General features: G+C 55.3%; 2 protein-coding genes across 5 annotated transcripts; both read right to left on the bottom strand.

Moving 5' to 3' along the window:
- Positions 1-14: 14 nt before the first annotated feature.
- On the bottom strand, positions 15-9,929 carry FXYD7 (FXYD domain containing ion transport regulator 7). The gene is made up of 7 exons (XM_047789963.1): positions 9,770-9,929; positions 9,458-9,551; positions 4,187-4,216; positions 2,269-2,343; positions 2,083-2,125; positions 1,902-1,942; positions 15-422 (listed from the first exon to the last, which is right to left on the bottom strand). The coding sequence occupies exons 2-7, from the start codon at positions 9,486-9,488 to the stop codon at positions 400-402; spliced, it is 243 nt and encodes an 80-aa protein (XP_047645919.1). The 5' UTR covers positions 9,489-9,551; positions 9,770-9,929; the 3' UTR covers positions 15-399.
- On the bottom strand, positions 9,787-14,096 carry FXYD1 (FXYD domain containing ion transport regulator 1). Of its 4 annotated transcripts, none has more exons than XM_047789962.1 (8): positions 14,018-14,096; positions 12,784-12,848; positions 12,254-12,286; positions 11,607-11,681; positions 11,236-11,272; positions 10,273-10,322; positions 10,042-10,093; positions 9,787-9,929 (listed from the first exon to the last, which is right to left on the bottom strand). In XM_047789962.1, the coding sequence occupies exons 2-7, from the start codon at positions 12,842-12,844 to the stop codon at positions 10,071-10,073; spliced, it is 279 nt and encodes a 92-aa protein (XP_047645918.1). In that variant the 5' UTR covers positions 12,845-12,848; positions 14,018-14,096; the 3' UTR covers positions 9,787-9,929; positions 10,042-10,070. The 4 variants fall into 4 exon arrangements, with proteins under 4 accessions (XP_047645918.1, XP_047645915.1, XP_047645917.1 ...); XM_047789959.1 differs by lacking the exon at positions 14,018-14,096 and adding an exon at positions 13,645-13,818; XM_047789961.1 differs by lacking the exon at positions 14,018-14,096 and adding an exon at positions 13,243-13,342.
- Positions 14,097-14,318: the final 222 nt, after the last annotated feature.

Here is a 14,318-nt window from a genome sequence, read left to right as displayed (position 1 = left end):
AACACACAGACAGAACAGGGGAAAAACCAAATGCACATTTATTAAGCTCAAGACATGGACACCGGGGATGCGGGAGGTGAGGGGGAGGGAACGGATCTTCTGAGAGGAGACAGGGAGGTGCCTGGGAGAGGGACACGGGGATTCTAGGGGGCTGAGGGTGGACTCCTGGACCCCAGGAGCTGGAGGCCTGGGTCCCTGGATCTGGGATGCAGACGGGCTCTTTGGGGGGTCGTCATTGCCAAGGCCTGGGGAGGTGCGGCGGCTCCAGCCTTGGAGTGGGTGGGGCGGCTCATTCAGGGAAGCGCTCCCGGGGCAAGGCTGGGGTCCCCACCGCCTCCACCCGGACCTCAGGCTCCCGCACTCAGGCAGGGACAGCAGCGGAGGTGCCCAGGGCTGGTTTTACACACCACCACCTCCAGGGGCTGGGAGGGGAGAGAGAGAAAGAGAGAGTGAGGGGACCAGGAGGTGTCAGTCAGTGACAAGAGGGGTGGAGGTAGCCCTCTCCCCACTACCAGTGGACCTTTCACTCCCACCTTGGAAGCCAGACCTCCAGGACTATCACCCCTGAGCAACTCCTGGGGAGGTGTCTTGCCTCTCTACACCCTGCTGTCTGGCTCCTACAGGGACTCCTCGGTGGCTTTTGTCCTGTCCCACAGGACACTGTCACGAGGGGAATACCCCTGTGATGAGGCTGGAGACCCTACCCTGGCCTAGCCTGGGCTTTTCTGGGGCATCCCCCTGCCAGAAAGGCAGTCTCCATTGCCCTCCTATGCCCTAAGAGGCAGAGAGATTCCCATCCATCTCTGATTTTTAAAAAGTCCCTGGAAAGGACACAGTTCCACTAAAAACAGGTCAAGATATTTTTGCATAATTAAAATTAACACCCCCAAGGAGTCACAATCTTTCATCTACATGCTTATCCCCCCCACATCCTACATCTCTCCCCATCTTCCTTTACACTTCCCCTCCCCTTGCACTCGCTCTCCCCTCCTCCACCGTCCACCTCTACACCCTCCACCCCTCTACCCTCCACCCTACACCCCTCTACCCTCCACCCTCCACCCTCCACCTGCCTCCACCCTCCTACCCTCTACCTACTGCCATCCCCTCTTGCTTTCCACCTCCCCTCTCCACCCCCTCTCACAACTCCTGCCCCCTCATCCTCTGTGGGGATGCTCATAGGCTCCCCTCTTGCACCCTTCACCTCTTTACACCCCCATCCTCTTCACCGTTTATCCTGTACTTTCCATCCTCACGGTCCTCATATTTTCTCCCATGTTCCCTCTTTTCCAATATCAATTTATAAAATCTCTGTTCCATGCATCTCTCCTTCTGCTTTTTGATACAATTATTCACAAGCCCTTTTTTCCCCGCCTCCCTCCCTCCCTCCTTCCTTCCTTCCTTCCTTCCCTCCTTCCTTCCTTCCTTCCTTCCTTCCTTCCTTCCTTCCTTCCTTCCTTCCTTCCTTCCTTTTTCTCAGTCTTTTCACCCCAGATCTTCCCAACTGAACAGGAAATTCTGGAAAACCTTCTCTCTTCTCCCTTCTCTAGGGCTCAACCCTGTCTTCATTCTGCCAAAGTCTTTTTCCCATGTGGGACCCCACTCTCAACAGGCTGTGGCTTTCTCCTCTGGAGAATTAGCTCCACCTGGCTCTTATTGGCTCATGCACTTGTTTCTGGGCGGCTACAGGGACTCCTTAGGACATTTCACAACCCACTAACTCCGTGGTTGAACACGTCTGATCTGTAGGGTCTCAGCTCCTACTGAAATTCCCACAGTCCTCACCAGGGGCCCCCTTAGGGACAGGTCTGTGCGTGCGATGCAGCCCCCCCCCCCACGCGCCTCCGTGCCGCCCCCCCCCCCCCCCGCCCCGAACCCCGCCCGCCCTTCCACACCCTCACCTGAGGAGGGAAGCTCCGACTTACAGGATTTGCATGTTGGGCTGTGGAAGAAAAGAGGAGAGAGAAAAGCATCAAGAGGCTCAGCAACGTGGGCTTTATGGGACACTCTCACTAGGGCAGCGCCCCTGGGCCCAGGCTGCCCCCGCCCCTCGCCCTCTCTCCCGTCCCCCTGCTGCCAGACCTCTCGGACCCGGAGTCGGCCTTCCTGCACTTCACCTTCTTGCCTGTCAGGAGAGAGAGAGAGAACACAACAAGGAGACGCGACATAAGGGTCTGGACAAAAGCCGGCAGGGGAACTGCAGGTGCCCGGAGACCCCGAGGGGCTCTCCTTACGGGGCCTTGGAGCCCAGGAGAGGGTCGCACTTACTGATGATGATGAGGATGCCCAGCAGGAACAATATGGTAGCCAGAGTCATGCCCACAGTCTGCACAGTGTCATAGTCTGGGGAAGACATTGGAGGACATCAAAGCTGGGCAGCACCTTGGCCCCGCCGCCGGAGTCTTGCCTGGCGTTTCCGGTGGGTTAACGTGAGGACAGAGCACGTGGCCTTGGGCACTGGGAGCCCCCCTTGACCTCTCCCCTCCCCTTTTCTGGATTCTTTGGTCGTAGATATGACCCTCCTCGACTGCATAGGTAATTTTTTTCAGCAAACAACCTTCTCTGCGGTCCCTCAGCCACCCATCCCCAGTTCAACCCCCCAACTCCAGGGCTCCTGCTAATGCCTGAGTGCGATCAGCGATCAGTGTCCTCCTGACTCAGCGTGTACCCCTCCCCTCCCCCTATCTCCACTGCATTCCAAGTAAAAGCCAAAGTCCTCCCCACAGCTCAAGAGGCCCGGGACGACCCCTGCCCCTTCTCAGACCTCATCCCACTCCGCTCTCCTCCTCAGTCCCCTACTGCAAGCACACGGGTCACCCTGCTGTTCCCGGTCCTACCTCAGGGCCTTTGCACTTGCTGGGTCTTCTGCCTGAAAGCTCCTCCCCCACATATCCCCCCCTTTACTAACTTCTGGGCTTTATTCAAATGTTAAGCCTCCTCTGGCTGTCCTATTTCTTTATTTATTTATTTGGTCTTTTTAGGGCCACACCTGCGGCATGTGGACATTCCCAGGCTAGGGGTCCAGTCCGAGCTGTAGCCACCACCCTGGGCCAAAACCACAGCAACTGGGGATCTGAGCTGCGTCTGCAACCTACACCACAGCTCACGGCAACACCGGATCCTTAACCCACTGAGCGAGGCCAGGGATCGAACCCGAGTCCTCATGGATGCTAGTCGGGTTTGTTAACCACTGAGCCACTACCGGAAGTCTGGCTGTCCTATATAGAATTTCCCATCCTCTCCTTAACATTTCCTAATCTTTCTTTTTTAAAAAAATTTCCTTCTTAAGAATTATTCTTGTCTAATATGCCATAGTAAACATTTATTGAAATATTCATTTATAAAGCACCCACTCTGTGCCTACAGCAGTGCAGGCCTCCGCCCTCAGGGAGTTGTCTTTCATATTGTGATAAACAAAATAAAACCCCAAAATGAAGTCATATGACCATGGCTAGATGTGGGTGTGGCTCTTCTTCTAGGGGAGTCAGGAGGGCCTCCCCTAGTAGATAGTCATTATTTCATCTGATGTCTGAAGAAGAAAAAGAAGCCCTAGCTAGCAGTGTGGAGAGCTAGAGGAGGAGTTTTCTGGAGAAGGAACAGCAAGTGCAAAGGCCCCGAGGCAGGAAAGGACTTGGCACATGGAGGAGCAATATGACTGAGCAAAAGGAGAAGGCAAGGCAGTGTTTAGAGAGGGACCTTCGGCCCTCTGCTAGACCTGGAGTAACTTCTTTAAGCTTCAGTGCTCTGGGGAAGATTTAATGGCATCATCTGAGCAAGTCTTTCTCACAATCCTTATGGGTGGGAACTATTATTACTCTTTATTTACAGGAGGGCCAGAGAGGCAAAGTTGCTTGCTCAAGGCCACACAGCTAGTGAGTGGATAAGCCAGGATTCAAATCCAGGCAGCCTGGTGTCAGAGTTGTTTGCTTCTCTGATGACCCCACTGCAGCAGCGCAGACTCCTGGTGAAGCCTGAAGAGGGTCCACAGAGGGTGCTCCCTCCCCAAATCTGATTCAACCCTCCATGAGCCAGGCTGATGGAAATTATATCCATATGGTCACATGGCCAGAGCCCAAGATGCAGCATGTAGCCATAGCTGAAGCCACTTCAGCAGTGATCCTTGGGGATTTACAACCACCCCTCCATCCAGCCCCAGGGTACCCTCATCACAGAGTCTGCCACTCACCATAGTAAAATGGGTCAGGTTCCTGAGGAACTGCAGGGAGAAGGCAAAGAAAAAGAGAAAAAAAACTTCAACACTGCACATCTTAACATTTTTGAGGATCCTGATGGGGCCACTGGCCCAGTGGTTTCTGTGTAGAAATCAGGGAACAAGACCCCCTTGTTCTGGATGACATGGCCTCATGGCAGGACACAAAGCTTACAAGGAGGAACAGAGGCTGGATTCCAGCCCCCACTCACTCAATTGGTATCTTCCCTGGAGTTCCCTTCGTGGCTCAGCGGTTAACCAACCCAATTAGGATCCATGAGGATGCGGGTTCAACCCCTAGCTTCCATCAGTGGGTTAAGGATCTGGCATTGCCGTGAGTGGTGGTGTAGGTCGCAGACCCGGCTCGGATCCCGCATTGCTATGGCTGTGGTGTAGGCCAGTGGCTACAGCTCCAATTTGACCCTTAGCCTGCTGGGAACCTCCATATACTGTGGGTACAGCCCTAAAATAGAAAACAAAACAAAACAAAACAAAACCTTCCTTTGTACAGTGTCTAACCTACGTAATCATACATGGCAGTCCTGGTCCTACCCCCCTGCGGAGGTCTAACACAAGCATGGACTCATAGCCTGAAAAACTCATGTACACTTCCACTGGCATATGGTGCTGGGAGTGAACAGACTCCAGTGCTATGGGGGGACTACTGAGTATATCGCCTTCCCCTGAACACTCGCTGAAACTTCGAAGCCATCTGAGAGCTCCAAGAGGCAGGCACTACAGCCTGTTCTTATCCACTTGCTCCTGCCACCAAAGTCAGCACAGAGGAGCTGTGCAATAATTTGTATTATATTATACTGTATTATACTATATCCTGTAGCACTTATTTCTCAGACATTGCCAATTTATTTATTTATTTATTTTATTTTTTAGGGCTGCACCCATGGCATATGGAGGTTCCCAGGTTAGGGGTCTAATCAGAGCTACAGCTGCCCGGGGTACACCATAGCCACAGCAATATCAGATCCGGACCGGGTCTGCGACCAACACCATAGCTCACAGCAACACCAAATCCTTAACCCACTGAGTGAGGCCAGGGATCAAACCCGAAACCTCATGGTTCCTAGTCGGATTCGTTTTCACTGAGCCACAATGGGAACTCCAACATTGTCAATTTAAACAGTCAAAATTGGAATTCTGTGGTGCAGTGGGTTAAGGATCTGATTGCAGCAGCTTGGGTTGCTGTGGAGCTGTGGGTTTGATCCCCAGCCCGTCAGCAGTGGGTTAAAGATTGGGCATTGCCGCAGCTGTCTCATAAGCTGAGCTGCAGCTCAGATTCAGTCCCTGGTCTGGGGAATTTCCGTATGCCACAGATGAAGCCAAAAAAAAAAAAAAAGGCTCAAAATTGATCTCGTAATAACTTTCCCAGTGGGCGTGTCCATGCGTGCATATGTATGTAACTATACCACGTGAAACATACTCATCCATGGACTCAGCTTGATTTCATAAGAGCTAACATGTGGATAAAGTGTGTGTGTGTGTGTGTGTGTGTGTGTGTGTGTGTGTGTCTGTGGATTTACTTTTCCCATCTCTCGCTTCCTTGTCTTAAACCATATTCCCCATCAGGAGAGCTCAGAACATCCTTCCCATTCAATAAGCCTATCCTGTTGCTTCCCCGATTCCTCTGACAGCTTTCCATACACTTTGCCTTGTTTAGAGCACAATTCTGCAAAATATGGACCATGAGGGGAGAGGGGAGGTAACCAGGAGAGCCAGACACTGTCATTAACGTTCTTCCCTGATCCAAGGTCAGGAAGGTTGGCTACCCTGAGGTTGGGAAGGGGAACACATGACTAATTCTGGCCAATGAACTATGAGTGGAAGTGTCATTGCTACTTCCAGTCTGTCCCATTCAAGGGCCCAGGCAGGAGCTCTCCTTTGCCTTTCGCCAGGTGACTTGAATGTTCAAAATTGTGGCTGCTCCAGTTTTCTTTGGAGAATAGGGATCCCCAGTCGACCTGTGGTGGACACAGAGTGTAAGTGAGAAATCAACCTTGGTTGTGAGAAGCCACTGAGATTTTTGGTACTATTTGTTAACACGGTGTATTCTAGCCCAAACTGACCAATGCAGGTGGTACCCAGGCAGGACCCTGAATAACATGTATTCTCAGTGGGTAATTTTGCCCTTCTCAGTTCCTGTCCAGTCTTCAAAAGGGAAGTCTTAAATAGGAGGTGATGTGTCTCCACACCTCCCAATCCTTGTTAATTTCCCTTGGGCTCGGGGCCTTCAGCAGACAACATAACTAGAATTTTAATGACATTATTTGGTTTTTGCCTCTATTTATTTATCTACACAGCACTTGATAGCACTGATTCCATTCCAGGCTCTTTCCTAAGCACTTTAAAGATATTAGAACACTTAATCTTCACAGCAGCTCTCTGATGTAGGCACTAGCTTCATTACCATTCCGCAAAAGAGGGACCCTGAGTCCCAGAAGAGTGAAGTCACTTGTTTAAGATCATTTTAATACTTGCTTTTAATGTAAGGCAAAAAAAAAAATCCTGATTTTTCCATTTGTGGCGAGAATATAAAATAAAGCTAACTAAAAGTTTTTTGGTTTGGAGGGGTTTTTTTGTTTTTGTTTTTGTTTTAACAGCTGCACCTGCACTATATGGAAGTTCTCAGGCCATGGGTTGAAGTGAAGCTGCAGCTTCTGGCCTATGCCACAGCCACAGCCACACCAGATTCGAGCCGCATCTGTGACCTACACTGTAGATTACCGGCAATAGCAGATCCTTAACCCACTGAGCCAGACCAGGGATCAAACTCACATCCTCACAGAGACAATGTCAGGTCCTTAACCCTCTGAGCCACAGTGAGAACTCCTACAGCTAATTAAGTTTTTAAAAAGTTAATCCTTTGAAGGAAAAAATGTTTAATAAATATCACCGTGGGAAACATTTGGACAAAGAAAAATCATGAAGGTGGCACTCATGAGAATCAAGATGGGGAAACATTATTTTGGAGTCATCTGTGCTCTGTCTTAGCTCCTGCACCAGATGGAGAGCAAATTTATTTGACTCATCTCTGCTGTTAATCCTGGCATTTATAAAGTTTTTCGTAGAAGTTTTCTAGAACAAATGAAATGAATGGGTGAAGGAATGAATGTGAGCCCCTGCTAGGCTGCAGGGAGGCCGCCTCAGAGATGGAACAGTTGGATTATTCTGCATTTCTCTTCTGTGTTTCCACACCTCCAGACTCCCCAAGCCAGCAAAGAAGCCCACTGGGTGAGCACCTGCCCCAGAATCCTCTTTTGTTCCTCCCTGGGTATTCCTTGCTCCATGCAGAAGTTCCTCTCCTGCTCCCTGCTGCCCTGGCAATCTGGGTCCTGGGGCGAGGCTGGGCTAAGGGTGGAGTCAGGAATCAGGAGAAGGAATGTACACCACTCCTGGCTAGTTGCCAGGGAGACATCAGGAAGGAGGTGGTTACTATGGCAACTGGGGCATCTTGAGAGGTGAAGAGAGGTAATGGGTCTGGGTACCCCAGGCTGGGTGGGGTCCTGTATGGGACTTGGGGTACGTTTCTAACTCCGGGGCCCTCCTTAATACTCTCTGGACCCTTTGTACCTCCTAGTGTTGCCCCTGCAGAATTGGCTTCTGGCCAAGCCAAGGGTTCTTCTAGAGACCCAAGTCTAGTTGTACTCCCACTTCTCCTTTCTCTTTGCCCCCAGGACACCCTCCTACTCTCCGATGGGGCATGTAGTAGGGGGACTGGGGTGTCGTCCCTCTTCCCCACCCCTCTCTCCCTAACAACCCATTGGTTAATTTCATTAATTAGTTTGCAACACGCAACATGCTTTTCCTCCCCTGGGGTTTCCCAAGACCTGACGTCCCCTCTCCTGCTGTGACTAGGGAAAAGGGGGGGGGGATGACTGAGGCATCTGTCCTCCCACCGCTGCCCATCTACTGCCATCGATCCTGCTAACCACCGTCTCGGCGAAAAGAAGCCCTGGGCTCCCGCCAGGTTTGCTGGCTCAGCCCTGCCCCCTCTCCCTAGGGTGGCTTCCAGCCTCTGCAGCTGCCCCCCCCCCCCCCCCGCCCTGCTTCAAATTCTGCAGATATGGCTCAGTGCAGCAGCCCCCACCTGCCGGGAAAGGGAGCAGGGAAAGAGAGATTAGAGTGGAATTGGGGTTCCCTCACCGCCAGATGCTCCTCAGCGTGTTTGACCTATCCCCTACCCCGGCTCTCAGTGCTAAAATCCTTCCCCCTGCTCACCTCTCCCCCCACCATGAAAGCATTTTTCCCCTTGCTCCTTTGCAGAAGTAGGTTCAAGAAAGGGGCCTGTGTGTTGGGGGGGGTGTTTCAGGGGGTGCCTAACTGGGTTAACGGTGTGAAATGTAAATTTCTGTGTGGCTGCATGGAGCTGGGAGGAGGGGGCATCGGTGTGCACAGCCAAGTGCACCACCTCCCCGACCAGACAACAGCCCTGGATGTGGGCTGGGAAGGAGGGTCCTGCCACCCATCCCTGCCCAGGGGGCTCACTGCAGTGGTGCGGCCCCACCCTGCGCCGTCTCTCCTCTTTTCCATTTCCCTCTCGCTGTGGGTCCATCTCCCTCTCTCTCTCCCCCTCCGTGTCTTTATACCTCCCTCTCCAGAGTTGCCTCATTCCTTCTATCTCTCGGTCTCTATCTCTTTCAGGCTCTCTCGGTCAGTCTCTTTCTATATTCCTTTCTGTCTCCTTCTCGCGCACTCTTGTCTCTCTCCTTCTCTCTCTCACTTCCTCCAGCTCCTGTCTTTTCCTCTTTCTCTCCCCTTCCCACGGAACATGCCTATCAGGGAATTCAGGAAACACCCACCACAGGGGCTGGCTGTAGAAAGAAGAAGTACATGGACCCCCTCGCCTTACCCACCGCAGGGACTCTGCCAGAACCTCTGTGGCCGCAGAGCCACCCGCTCCCACCCTCCAAGCGCATCTCTTCGAGTCCACTACCACCGCTATGCTGGACCAGCAACCCGGTTGCTATAGCTACCAATCCGCGCATCCTTTCTCCGGAGACTGCCGCTCTCCAACCGCGGGTCCCGCACAGGAACCACACCACCCGGAGGGGTGTCCAAGAGGCCCAAAGGGGCTCCAAGGGGTGCACTGCAGGGGCCTCCGCCCTCTGGAGGAGCGGACATCCCCCTTCCCCACTCCCCTCTCTTTCCAGAACTGGAATCTCCGCCAGATGCTCTCTCCTAAGCTCTAAGATCTCGGAACCTCCCTGCTCCCTCTCCCCAGGCGACGCTCACCCTTTGTGGGGACCTGGGTAGGGGTCGCCATGCTGAACCCGTCAGGATCAGGGGGTGGCTGGATGTCGAGGCGGTGAAGGTGCGGCTGCAGCAGCTGGAAGCGGGACAGACTGGTGTCGGGGGGAGATGGGGGGAGAGCCCTGCTCTTGGGGGGGGCCGTAGCCAATGGGGGCCCGGAGAGCCCGCCCCCGTCCCGGCCACCCCCGCCCCCGCCCCCGCCCACTGCCGACGTCCCCGCCCCTTCCCCAAGGGTGGGGGCGCCCCCTGCCGGGGCCAAGGGGGCTCCCAGGCTTTCCACGCGAAGGGACTGACAGAGCAACAGAGCGCTGTCAAGAGAGAAAAGCACGTTTTATTGGAAATCTGGGCAGCAGAGAGGAGTCTGTGGGCGCAGAGCTGGCGGAGAGTGCAGTCCAGGTGCTGGTGGGCGCGCGGACGGTGGGGGGGTGGGGGAGCGTCAGGTGCCAGGGGAATCCTGTGGGAGTGAAAAGGGTAAGAGGCCGGAGAGCCCTCCAGGCTCCCTACCCCAGTCCTTCGCCCCCTCCTCTCTCCGCTCCCTCCCCTAAGCCTGGTCAGAGCTGCAGGACCTGGCTGGGTTCCATAGCGCCAGGTGTTTCTACCGCCTGCGGGTGGACAGACCTGAGGGGGAACACATAGAGTTCGGGTGTCAGGAGGGGCACCCCAGCTCCTCTGAAAGGTAGGAGCACGGCAGTGCAACTCCCCGACCTGGAGTTTCAGATCAAGCCCCTCCCTCCACGCGCCCAGGGAGGACAAGGGAAGGGGTTCTTGGAAACACCCGAAGTCGCCCCGAAACTCACGGCGGATGGAGCTGCGGAAAGTTCCCTCCTCTTCATCAGGCTCCCCAGTCCTGAGAAAGAAGATGCAGAAGGAATTGGGGATGGAAAAGGAGAGAGGCAGTGGCACCCAGGAAAACCCACAGCAGCCCCATTTCACAGGCCAGTGTACTGAGCCCCAGAAATGAGGGAGGAGCGGGTTCAGGAGGCAGCCAGAAGATCTAGCGCACCCAGAAGCATTTAAGTGTGTGGCAAGAGGCAGGGGCTCCAAGCCAGTAACAGCAAGTACCTCCCCGAGTGCTGGGGAAGGAACTGGAATTTGGAAGAGGACTAGCAAAAGGACTTGAAGGCAGGGTGCCTGGAGACAGCCCTAGGTTAGAAACCCAGAACCCTCCTCTTCTAGCTGAGTGATCTGGGGCATGTGATCACCTCCCTGGGCTTTGGTTTCCTCAACTGTAGAATGAGGTTAGTTACAGCGCCCACCTTATAGAGGTGGTGTGAGGGGTAAATAACACAATGAATCCTGCACGTGAGACACACCCAATAAATACTACCTTTATTTATAATAACATCTACAAGTATCAACACGGAGAAGATATTCATACATTGCCTGGGCTTTAAATTTTTATTTAAGGATTAATCGAAAAGCTAGGAACAGGACTCCGAGCTAAACTGGGCCGCCAAGTGAGGTGATCTCATTTTGCCGAGGCTCTTTCTTTCACAGCACTTATCACGCTTTGTGATTTTATATTTGTGGGTCTCTTGGAACCCACTGCCACCGCCCCCACTGGGCTGGGAGCTCAGCCAGGCAAGGAGTTTACTTATTTCGTGGCTTGGTCCCAGGCTGCCTCGGGGCTGGGCACATAGCAGGTGCTTAGTACATATTTGCCGGCGTCTCTGGCTGTGGATTGAGTGGACTTCCGGCCTCACCCCCAGCTCCCCTTTAGAGCCGGAGTAGGGGAGTGAGGGTCCACAGAGGCCTCTTACCTCTGCTGCTGGTTGAACTTGCACCGGCATCTTCTGCCTGTGGGTGGGGTGTGAGGAAGAGCGCGCTGATATTCTGCTCAGTGCCGCACAGCCAGCCAGAGCTCGCGCGCGAGCCAGGGGAGAAGAGGCTGGGGGGCGGGGATAAGGGTGGGGCAGGAACGGGGGCGGGGCCGAGGGCGGGGACAGGAAGGGGCGAGGGCGGGTCCGAAGGCGGGACAGAGACGGGGCCCAGGGCAGAACAGGTGCAGGGCAGAAACAAGGGCGGGGCCAAGGGCTGGGATAGAGGCGGGGTTGGAGGCGGGGCGGGGACAGGGCGGGGCTGGAGCAGACACGCGCAGAAGCATGGCTGAAGGCAGTGTGGGGGTACCCACTCAAGACGATGAGTATGCCCAGGATGAAGAGGATTCCGGCGATGATGAGGCCTCCGATCCGAAGGGATTGGTAGTCTGTGGGCAGCAGGGAGGACGATGAATGCAGGGAGGGGAGGAGGAAAGCCAGGAGAGGAGCAGAATAGGGAGGAAGAGGCCAGGAGGAAGGATCCGGGAAGAGGAGGAAGGAGATCAATAAGAGGAGGAGGAAGAGAAGAGAGACAGGAGATGGGGAGAAAAGAGGATGTAAAGAGAAAGGAGAAGAGGAGGTGGGCAGGGCAAGGAGGAGGGAGGAAAACAAGGGAGATGGGGAGGGTGATGGAAAGGATGAGGTTGGCAGGAAGAAGAGAAAGCCAGGAGGAAGTGGAGGCTGGGCCATGAGATACTGAGAGGGGAAAGGAGAAAGAGAATCAGAGAGACAGAGAGACAGGGACTCAGAGAGACAGAGAGAAACAGCCAAAGAGATCAAGATAGAGCCAGATCATGAGAAAGAGAGAGAATGAGAATGACAGAGGGATAAACACTGAGAGTCTAGAGACAGGTGGAGACAGAAACAGAGAGAAATGGGGGAGGAGAGGACAGGCTAACTCAGCCCAGCCCCCCACCCCCACCAGCCAGCTCCCCAAGAAAGAGGCCCCTCCCTCCCTCACCATAGGTGAATGGGTCGTGTTCCTGTGGAGCTTCTGGAAAGAGAGAAAGACATCAGAGGTGGATGCTCCCTTGGATCCTGGACAGGGAGGGGCGTAACAAGGTCCTTTTGGGGGTTCGCATTTCTGGGCTGAGAGTCTGGGGACTGTTGGACTCTGAGCAGGCCACGCCCCCCCATCCCCACCCCCGGCTCTGGGTCTCAGCCACCCCTCTGCACTGTCCTGGGCAGGGCAGGGCAGGGCCATGTAACTGCCTCAGCTCCCATCTCATTACAGGTTGTCCATCGACTGACTCCATCATTCACGGAAGCCCGCCTCCATCCCACCCTCCACTTTTGCCTGACCTGGGGCATCTTCTCCCCTCCCCCACACACCAGCCTGTGACTGGACCCCATGTGAGACCCCCAATTTCCTTGCTCCCCAACAGACTTAGAGTAGACCGAGTCTCCAACTTAGTTCTCTCGCAGGCTTTCCCCCTACGCTTGCCACCCTTGGGGCTGAGGTGAGTGGTGGGCTGCCTCCTGCAGACTCACCTGTGTTGACCACAGTGAGGATCCCGACCCAGAGAACCAAGATGTGGCTGAGAGATGCCATTGTCCTGGGGAGCACCAAAGGTCAAGAAATGTGTACCCTTGTTCCCCTACCACTGGGGCCTGAACCCAAGGGGTTAAGATACAGTCCAGAGACTTAATCCCAAAAGCATCCATCTAGCTTGGTCGCCCTGGGAAACAAGGCACCCCCTGCTTCACCAGGACACAGTCTCACCCAAACATCCCACCCAATGGGGGGGGGGTCATATGGCAGCAAGGACAAGGACCGGGCAGGGGGGACACACAAAATCCACAGGGACCTCCTGCAGGCCCGGGCTTCCCCCACAGCAGGCCCCAGATTCCCCACACCTACTCTGGTGGTAGAGGTGCCTCACCCCACCCTGGCAGAGAGACGGCCAGCCTGCCAGAGCCCAGACAGCCAGGACACACCCAAGGACCCACCTGCTTGCACAAAACTGCCTCGCTGTGTCTGAAAGATCCCAGCTCTCCTGCCCTCGGCCACTGGCCCACTCTCTGCCTGACCCTGGGTATAAATATCTCCCACTTCACCCTGGAGGAATTTGCCTCGCACAGGCCACCATGGCAACAGCTTTCCTACCCCCCCTCCTGCCTCGGGGGTCATTGCCGGGGTGAGGCCTGGCTGCCACAACGCCACAGGCTGCCCCCGTGGGAAAGGCCACCTCTTCTCCTCTCCTGGAAGTGAGGAGAACGGGAAAAAAATCCCCTTTGCCTGTCTCTGGGTGACATCTTTCAACAGCGGACAACACCAGGCTAGTGACAGGAGGCCCAGCCCAGCAGGGCTGAGAGACCCAAGGCAGATGCCTGGGGCCGGGGCGCACTCACGTGTACATGCACGCACGCACAGTGGGGCTGGAGTGGAGACAACACCCACTCCCCAAACTTCTGGTTGGAGCAGGACTCAGGGTGGAGCCACAGGCACACAGTACTCCTCATCTGGGCCTCCCGGGGCCCCCAAACAAGGACGCAGCCCGAGCTACACACGTGAGTGTCCAAACCCCACACCCAGCCAGGGTGCACACGCAGTCACAGGCGAAGGGAGGAGCTGCACCCACACTCCCACCCCTGGGGGAGCCCCAACGACCCAAACACACACCCTTCCTCTTGGGTCTGGCCTGCCTGGGCGCCACTTCTGCTCCCAAAATAGGCTCCCGGCCAGGCCAGGGGTGAGGCCTGGAGGGGAGGGGGGGACGCTCACCCCAGTCAGACTGTCCCCTGCTGGAAGAAGGCCCCCAAACGGCCGGCTGGACCCCCTGGCCCTGAGCTGGACGCGCCGCCCTCAGCGGTGTCCCCTCCCAGCCCCACCCCACCCCTCCCCTCCCCAGCCAGCAGCTGTAACTGGAGCCGGGCTGGAGGGGGGCCAGGGGGCGGCCCCCAGCCCAGACCGCCCTGGCCCGCTAGGTTAACTCTCTCAGCTCAGACGGAGGAACGGAGGAACAGGAGCGGCAGCCGCCCGCCTTGGGGCAAAGCTGGGGAAAGGAGGTGCCTGCGGGGAGGGC

Source organism: Phacochoerus africanus, chromosome 8, assembly GCF_016906955.1.
Source record: "Phacochoerus africanus isolate WHEZ1 chromosome 8, ROS_Pafr_v1, whole genome shotgun sequence".
Lineage (NCBI taxonomy): Eukaryota > Metazoa > Chordata > Mammalia > Artiodactyla > Suidae > Phacochoerus > Phacochoerus africanus.
This window is presented reverse-complemented; position numbering and strand designations above follow the sequence as displayed.